This window comes from Daphnia magna, linkage group LG7, assembly GCF_020631705.1.
Source record: "Daphnia magna isolate NIES linkage group LG7, ASM2063170v1.1, whole genome shotgun sequence".
In the NCBI taxonomy this organism is placed as follows: Eukaryota; Metazoa; Arthropoda; class Branchiopoda; order Diplostraca; family Daphniidae; genus Daphnia; species Daphnia magna.
The window spans coordinates 12669777-12677425 of record NC_059188.1 but is presented as its reverse complement, the minus strand read 5'-3'; the positions used below and the strand labels follow the sequence as shown (position 1 = coordinate 12677425).

Sequence of the window (7649 nt, the reverse complement as noted above, 5' to 3'; positions counted from 1 at the left end):
CTTTTACTATTTATTTGATTCTCTATGTCATCGATAAGTCGATGAAAGTTCTTAGATGGGGTTTTTCTATGAATAAAACATTTTGCTAGCCCATTTTTCCCAGCCTCTCAAAATTGTTTTCAATTTTTGAGGCTAACGGGCTGCAAGAAAGTGGAGCCATCTTGTGACGAAAAGAAGACTTTGCTTCTTTACAAAGCAGTCGGTCAAGAAAAACAATCGAGTCAAAACCTGGAGGCGTCATTTGCTGACAGCTGTCATGAAAATTAGAGAGTTTATTTGATAAATCTAGTTTTTTTTATTTGAACGTTTTAGTTGTATTTTTCGTAACGTCTTGAGCCATGATTTATTGTGTTTAATTAAGCCATGTTGACGGCTGTTGTCCTAAGATTCTTACGCTCCAAGCTTTTTCTGACAGCCATCTTTTTTGCCTCCTTCACTTATTTCGTGGTTAACTTCTACAACGACGTAAGTCACACTTGACGAAAAGATTTTCACATGCCTTCATTTAAAAGACTTAACTGTTATTTTAGAATTCAACTTTACTCCTGTCCAATGAAGATGTGGATGTCCATGAGTTGGGATCAGGAAGGCGTCCTTTAGGGCACATTTTTCAGTGGCAAGGTGTGGAAGATGAAAATGACACAAGTTCTAAACCTGTTTCATGTCGAAATTCTGTTCAAGGGAAAGCCTTGATTGCTGACAATAAAGGTATTTTGGAAATTATCAGTCATTTAAGTGTGGAAAATGTTGCTAATTTTTCACACACAAAATTTAAATAATAAAGGTTATGTATGCAGCAGACAAAATGTAATGCCAAATGGCTGTTGTAAAGTGGAAAGTGAGGGAACAAAGCACTATTCTTGTGAAACCTGTCACAATAATGGTTGTTGTTCCATTTATGAATACTGCATCTCATGTTGCCTTCAACCTGACAAGGTAAAACACACTAGCACCCCATCCAATTGATCACAGCATAGTCAACTTACTCCATTTAACAGAAAGAAGTTTTACAAGATGTTTTGGGAAAAGCAGCAGGCACGTTAAATCTTCTCCTAACATCTGTGACGGATCATTTTGAGCTCTGTCTTACGAAATGTCGGACCTCTTCCCAGAGCGTGCAGCACGAGAATTCCTATCGTAATCCACGGGCTAAACATTGTTACGGTGAAGCACCACCACCGTTGGAAACAGAAGGAACTGTGGAAACAAGCTAATATCGATGATGAACTTCATTGACGTACCGATCTTAATTAACGAGTGAAAGTGCACGACGCGCTTTTTACAAACATTGCCGATTCTCAAGTGACCAACACGATTGCTATTATTTTCTATTTTTTACCAAAAAGGTGTACAGTTTGTTTTCTAGTCTAATCATAAATTGGGCTAATTAGTTCATTGCAGGTGAAGTATGCTATCACACTATTGATAAACAGGCCTAAATTGCTATGTTTAAATATTCATTGTTTTAGTATGAATATATTGATGTGATCTTATACTGTAACATCCCAACAAAAGATTCTATATTGCAAGATGCACCTAATTGTTTACTTCTCTTTTTGCTGAAACCAGTGAGATTTTTAGTTTCGTTCATTTGATTTCGAAAATGTTGTTATGACAATATATATTCTTGCAATTAAACCTGGACCCACAAAAATGTGCTGGACGCGTTATTTCCCGAATTTAAGCTGCCGCTTCAAAGAAAATAATGCATTTCAGTTCTATAAATTAGATTAGTCTTTGGCTATAACAGGCTGTGACGACCGTAAGCTTGGAACAACGTACCTGAATCCACAAGGATAAATAGACGGGATAACAGGTTCGTGTTGTTACCGATGGTTCCCATCCCCCAATATGGCGGTCGTTATCTGACGTGACGTGAATTGTTCCATGAGCCTTATTGCCTTTTTTCTTCATTCCTGTGCTGATAGGCAATTTTTTACATTCCAGAATAATATATGTTTCTACATTTAACGCGTGAGGATCTATTCGGGTCATTATCTGACCTTTCATAAATCGTATTTCATAAATTTCATAAATAGTAATGTGTCTTTATTTTGTTTACATCACAAATTCGCGTTAGAAATCTCAACCTTGATAATCTTATGCAATCTTTATTTTTTTAAATAATTTTTTTAATGATTTATTTTCAGTAGGTGCTTCTGCTTATGCTTTTATAGCAATCTGGTATCATGGGGTCTTCAGCAGAATTATGTCTACGATGGAGTAGCTATGAATCAACCTTGCTGTTGTCTGTCTGTGACATGTGGGATGCAGGAGCATTGACTGATGTGACACTTTTTGCAGAAGGAAGAACTATCAAGGCTCATAAAGTGGTTTTATCTTCTTGTAGTGGTTATTTCAAAGAAGTACTTCAAGTAAGTGTTTTGTTACATCTTTTCATTTTGCATCCAGCGACTAATAACCCTTGAAATGTTACACAGGATGTGACTTCTGCTCAACACCCTATCATTGTGCTTCCTTATGCCTGCTATCAAGATCTTTTGGCTGTGATTAGCTTCATGTATAAGGGTGAAATCAACATTACCCAGCTAGAACTTTCTGGCTTACTAAATTGTGCAGAATCTCTACAAGTCAAGGGCCTGGCTAAAATCAACCCATTAAGAGCATCAGGTCTTCTGAAAGAGGTGTGCAAAAAAAACAGCCGTGGTACTGTAGCAAGTCATGGACTATTGGGAGGAACAAGTATCAAAATGGAAGCTCACCAGGTTTGGAAAAATAATGGCCTTCTACCTCACAGTGAAGGTGAAGAAGCTGTAGAAATTACAGAAATATCTGAAGAATGTTTAATGGTTGAAGAAGGTAACTTCCTTTCTCTATTTTCCTTTTCACAATTATTCGAATGGTATCATAGATTCTCCAGAAAATATGCTTGAGGAAGTCGAGATAGACAGCGAGTGCCACGATTCAGAAGAGGGTGAGGGTGGAAATGAATCCAGCCACAGCGGTAGCGAACGCAGCGAAGGAAAGCTCTACTTTTTGACATCATTGGGTCAACACGAAGAAATGAAGGATGAAGACATAAAAAAATCCAGCGAGACAGCCAAACAGATAAAGAATCGAAGAAGAAAGCGCGGTGACCTTATTCGTGCAATTAATGCAGCATGGAACTGTGGCCGAGGCGGAATGAAGGAATGTACCACCAATAACGGGCAACGATCCTCCATCCGGAAAACTCTTTTGCCAGTTTCTTGTCCGATCTGTTTTAAAGTATTATCCAACGCCTACAATTTAAAGGTATATATTTCCTATTCTTTTACTTAGAACTATAATGTCCGATTGCGGCATTGCACAGGTCCATATGAGCATTCATGACGGTCTAAAACATCAATGTTCCATCTGTGGGCACACTTCTAAATCGCGGGATGCCCTTCGTAAACACCTGGCCTACCGTCACCTAATCGGCATGAGCGGACCCGTAAGGCCCCGTATGCCTGCCAACAAACGCAGAAAGCATGATGGCACAGACGACATGCTGGACACATCAATGCAGTCAACAGAAAACGAGAATCAGATTGCCACCGCATCCAGTCTTTCTTTCTCCGATCCAGACAATGATCATCTGGCCCACAGTGGAGGTGAGGACGTCGACCAGAACGGGAATCCGTCAGTTGCCAATGACACTTGGTGAGACAAAACCTTTTTATTTCTCTTTAAAAGAAACCAAGCTACATATCTTCTCAGATCATTGCGTATTATTAAAAAAAACTTGCACTTACGGTTCCGTCCCGACGGACGGTTTGTAGTATCATTTCCTTGTCATTAACTGTTATAGTCCTAATCCATTTTATTGAACGATTCGTTTATATGTGTATATGTTAAGAAATCCCGAGTTTATTTCAAGCCATTCCTTCGTTCAGGTGTCAAATGTTGACGAATTTCCGTTTAATTGAAAAACAAAGTTGTGTTCGTCCTACTGGTCTTGGACTGGTAGCGTGATCCCCATCATTCAAGTCTAACTTGAGAGATGCGTTTTCTCCCCGTGATCGTTAATTATTTCCCTTTGAATTAAGTTAAGGTTAACCAGATGTTAGATGTGTTCGTTTAAAGTCCTCAAGGCATCATTCCAAACCTGAAGCTAGTTAGCCCTAATTTGTATTTGTTTTGTTGTTAGTTGTTACCTGACTGCTGTGAACCTCTTGTAGTTATGTATTTTTTTTTTGTACCACGGAGTTGAATAACAGAAACCATGTTCGGATGTAAAAAAAACTTGTGAGTTTTATCGTAAAAACAACACGCGTTGCACAACAAGTGCAATATGTCATGGGACGCTAAAACGTCGTTATGGTCTCAAGTTAAAAATGGATTTTTAAATGGTCAACGGTTTTTTGCGGAATGCCTGAGAGGCCGTCATCAAATCACGAAAACCAGTAGCGGACGGATATGAGAATAACAGCAATCTGCAGGCCATATCCTGAGACAATTGTATGGCCAGCGCCAGTCAGACCACCAAATCGGTCGACAATATTGATCTTCCATCCCATGCCTGAGTGGGTGTAGCTGTGATAGTACACCACATCTGGCCAAGAATTGTCAGGTCGTATTTCCATGTTGGCAGCTTGCCCCTCTGAAACAAAAGATGTCTTAGCCAACATTTACGAGAAAGCTTAGTCAGGTTTTTAATACTTTCTTCACACAGGAGTTGCAGATTGTTGCGGAATTTCTGGAATGATGTGACATCGTTGTCTAGTCGTCTATCCCGCTGTATGGTTTGTCGCCACAAACAGAGTCTGCCAGCTAAATTTCAACAATTAACCGTGAGTTTCTATCAAGATAATTAGCAAAATAATCTTTCAAAACTTTTGCAATTTACCAGCGATGGGGCGTGGCTGCCCACGGCGCGTGAATTCCACGCCAGCTAGAACACGAATGCCCTTACGTTGCTCCTCATTGAATTGCTCATAGCCACCGATCGGTTCGTCAGTAATAATAAGTGGGTGATAATGAGTCGGGCTATGCGGATCGTTACCTCCTTCGACTTGGAAGTTGTAAACAAGCTCTCGTCGTAAAAACAGCTCAGGGGCAATGAAGCCATTGACGTACCAAGCTAGGTCAGATGCCGGTTGCCCTGCAGTTGTACCATACAAACAAACATCAAACCACGCTCTCTTCTTTTAGTGCACTGAGAAAATTTGAAAATTACCTGTTATTCCTTCGTAGCCTTTTTGCCCACCAGACGGACCAACCATAAACCGAATGAGCCTCAGAGAGGGTTCGAGTATTTTAACGGGTTCCCAGGGTACTCTAAATTCAATGGCGATTCAGTTTTAAAGGATGTGAAAAAAAAACGTAATGGTAAACATCTTATTAGAATTTACGGTTTAGGTTCTTTGACGTCCAGAAAGGAAACACAGTTTTTCTGAGCTGTTGCTCGACCAAGATCCAACAAAACAGGATGGCGGGCCCAAAGCCGGTGAAAGGTAGGCCGCTTAAATTTGTCGAGTCTGCCTACGGCCCATATTAAGCTGGCTGGGCGATCCGTCGGGACTACTTGATCTTCTGCATCAGCTGTAGAAACAAACAGTTTGTCAACGTTCTTGTCCTACTTACTCGATCTAATTTTAATTAAGTTCTCTTACAAGGAATGAGCGATCGTCGGTAAGTTATGACGGTGAGTCCGTCAACGCGCGATCCCAGATAGAACTGGTTATTATCGGTACCGCCCAGCTGATCGTCTCGACAGACTCCGCGATTAGCTCCCAGAACACTCACGCACTTTTAAATATAATTAGGTAATCATTCGTTTTTTAAAACTTTATAGAGTTTAACAAAAATATCACCGAAGATTTCGCGGTAATATTGTAATCCGTAGCGTAGCCTTGATAGGTGTCCATGTAGAGGATTGCAACATCAGCGCCTTCCATTCGAGCTTCAGTGCCGGAGCCGCTTAAACCAAAAGCAATATACTCGTCGTCGGCTGTAATAATGTAAGGATAAAAAAAAATTAAACCCCCAAACGAACCATAAGTTATCTTTTGAAATCTTACCGACGCGCCCTGCAATCTCAATGGTGATTGCTGGCCCAAAGATTTCCCAAGATACTTGGACGTCCCGGTGGAGAGGTTCGCAGTTGGGCAACGTACTCGTATGTGGCTGAGAAGAAAACGTGTAAGCATTGAACGTACAAAAAGAATGTCCAATGAAATGACTTACCAGAACTTTTATTAGAGACGGTGGTACATTGAGGTTGTCTGGAATGATGATGGAGCCAAAGTTTTCACCAGTTTCAACATTAAAGACGCTAAACCAATCAATATCAAAGACGGTAAGCTCTCCAGGCAGACGAATTATGACGTTCTCGTCTCGGTAGGATCTCAGCGGGCTTAGACTGCACGATCAAAGAGATGAGGAAAAAACTTTTTCGGTCATTATATAAACGTCAACATGACACTTACTATCCTTTTTCATCTGGAACTTTGAAACCTTTGGCTGATGGCTGAGGACCAACTCCAACCCAAAAGTATGTATCTGTACAAGACACGAATTAGTCGGCACTCCATAGTTAGAACTCTTGAACCATTTAAGTATATTTACCAGACCCAAGGCCATCGTAATTGAACTCTAGCAATGAAATAGTTTTAGAATCCACGATAACCACAGAAAGTGAGGAAACTCTATGAGCTCGTCGTGACAACTCTGTCAGTGTTTGAGAGGATGGCGGTTCGAAGCCTTCTTCAATAGAAATATCTCCAAAGTTTTCCTGGGTTGTGTAAAAAGGTGATTATGTTACACTAATTGTAACAAAGGATAGGGAAAAAAAAAATACTTGAATAGTAAGATCGTAAATGGATAGCCACTTGATATCAGTGATTTTCTTCCCATCCGGCAGCTTAAGAGTAAAGTCTTTGTTGAGGTAAGGTAAAAGCACATTAGTTCTCCCCTTTTCATTGGGAATGATGAACCCCTGTGGCCCAGGTCTTGTTGACGAGCCAACCCAGAAAAACGTATCTGGTCCATTTCCATCATAAATGAAATTTTTTATAAGAAATGTGTGTTCGTCCACTGCGTAGACTTCACCAGCCACCTACATCGGAAATCAATGGTATTAGTTGCTTGAAATGTGAAAGGCAAAATTTTACCTGGTGGTGATATGAGTTCATTTTCCCCAGGAACTTTCCTTGATAGATTTCTTTATCTTGGGCATTTATCACAGAAAATGACAGACAGATAACTAAAGCACAAAGGATCAAATGTAAATTATAGTATGCTTTCGTCAGTAGGTATAATACTGCTTACCGTAAATCAAGGCCATCACAAATGGATCACACATTCTTCTACCAACTAAGCTGGCAAATGTTGTTCTCACAGCCATTATAAATAAATTTACACAAAAAACTATTTACTTAAAAAACTAAGCAGTGTCGACGAGCATTCCCCAGCCAAAGTCGTTCGGTTTAACTCGGGAGAAAAACTGGCTGTCTACCTAAGGAAAACTGTGTCGGCGAGCACGATCAACCTAGATGTTTCTTGTTATGCAGCACGAAAACTAGTTGATAGTTCGTAATGAATCGGTCAGCAAGTAGCGGTATTCCATATGTTGGCTGAAATCTCCAGAGAAGGTAACTGGAGAACGTAGGTTTTTCCTTTAAAAATCCGGGTCAAGACATACTTCTTTTCTACACTGCTCGCCC

At 40.2% G+C, this 7649-nt stretch overlaps 3 protein-coding genes across 6 annotated transcripts; 2 read left to right on the top strand and 1 right to left on the bottom strand.

The window, feature by feature from the left end:
• The first annotated feature begins 186 nt into the window (after positions 1 to 186).
• Positions 187 to 1638, top strand: LOC116928131 (SREBP regulating gene protein). Its single transcript, XM_032935229.2, has 4 exons — positions 187 to 465; positions 531 to 708; positions 785 to 936; positions 999 to 1638. The coding sequence occupies exons 1-4, from the start codon at positions 364 to 366 to the stop codon at positions 1212 to 1214; spliced, it is 648 nt and encodes a 215-aa protein (XP_032791120.1). The 5' UTR covers positions 187 to 363; the 3' UTR covers positions 1215 to 1638.
• A 184-nt stretch (positions 1639 to 1822) lies between these two features.
• LOC116928125 (zinc finger and BTB domain-containing protein 14) lies at positions 1823 to 3717 on the top strand. 4 transcript variants are annotated; one of them, XM_032935215.2, is made up of 5 exons: positions 1823 to 1974; positions 2151 to 2375; positions 2442 to 2820; positions 2873 to 3255; positions 3314 to 3717. In XM_032935215.2, exons 2-5 carry the CDS (start codon positions 2190 to 2192, stop codon positions 3647 to 3649), a joined length of 1284 nt encoding a protein of 427 aa, XP_032791106.2. In that variant the 5' UTR covers positions 1823 to 1974; positions 2151 to 2189; the 3' UTR covers positions 3650 to 3717. The 4 variants fall into 4 exon arrangements, with proteins under 4 accessions (XP_032791106.2, XP_032791107.2, XP_032791108.2 ...); XM_032935216.2 differs by having other exon boundaries at positions 1828 to 1974; positions 2154 to 2375; XM_032935217.2 differs by having other exon boundaries at positions 1847 to 2038; positions 2154 to 2375.
• Positions 3718 to 4218: 501 nt separating this feature from the next.
• LOC116928116 (protein Skeletor, isoforms B/C) lies at positions 4219 to 7598 on the bottom strand. Its single transcript, XM_045177448.1, has 14 exons — positions 7255 to 7598; positions 7098 to 7189; positions 6785 to 7042; positions 6553 to 6718; positions 6414 to 6486; positions 6172 to 6346; positions 6006 to 6111; positions 5799 to 5935; positions 5598 to 5733; positions 5337 to 5526; positions 5162 to 5262; positions 4832 to 5086; positions 4645 to 4755; positions 4219 to 4585 (listed from the first exon to the last, which is right to left on the bottom strand). The coding sequence occupies exons 1-14, from the start codon at positions 7328 to 7330 to the stop codon at positions 4377 to 4379; spliced, it is 2085 nt and encodes a 694-aa protein (XP_045033383.1). The 5' UTR covers positions 7331 to 7598; the 3' UTR covers positions 4219 to 4376.
• Between the last annotated feature and the right edge of the window lie 51 nt (positions 7599 to 7649).

Excerpts from the sequence above, each read along its gene's own strand:
- LOC116928131 (XM_032935229.2), top strand. The coding sequence starts at position 364 with ATGTTGACGGCTGTTGTCCTAAGATTCTTACGCTCCAAGCTTTTTCTG. Across the intron at positions 709-784 it reads CTTGATTGCTGACAATAAAG|GTTATGTATGCAGCAGACAA; the intron begins GTATTTTGGAAA and ends TAAATAATAAAG. Across the intron at positions 937-998 it reads GTTGCCTTCAACCTGACAAG|AAAGAAGTTTTACAAGATGT; the intron begins GTAAAACACACT and ends TCCATTTAACAG.
- LOC116928125 (XM_032935215.2), top strand. The coding sequence starts at position 2,190 with ATGGGGTCTTCAGCAGAATTATGTCTACGATGGAGTAGCTATGAATCA. Across the intron at positions 2,376-2,441 it reads ATTTCAAAGAAGTACTTCAA|GATGTGACTTCTGCTCAACA; the intron begins GTAAGTGTTTTG and ends AATGTTACACAG. Across the intron at positions 2,821-2,872 it reads ATGTTTAATGGTTGAAGAAG|ATTCTCCAGAAAATATGCTT; the intron begins GTAACTTCCTTT and ends ATGGTATCATAG.
- LOC116928116 (XM_045177448.1), bottom strand. The coding sequence starts at position 7,330 with ATGGCTGTGAGAACAACATTTGCCAGCTTAGTTGGTAGAAGAATGTGT. Across the intron at positions 6,347-6,413 it reads GTTCCAGATGAAAAAGGATA|TCTAAGCCCGCTGAGATCCT; the intron begins GTAAGTGTCATG and ends TTGATCGTGCAG. Across the intron at positions 4,586-4,644 it reads GCAACTCCTGTGTGAAGAAA|AGGGGCAAGCTGCCAACATG; the intron begins GTATTAAAAACC and ends CTTTTGTTTCAG.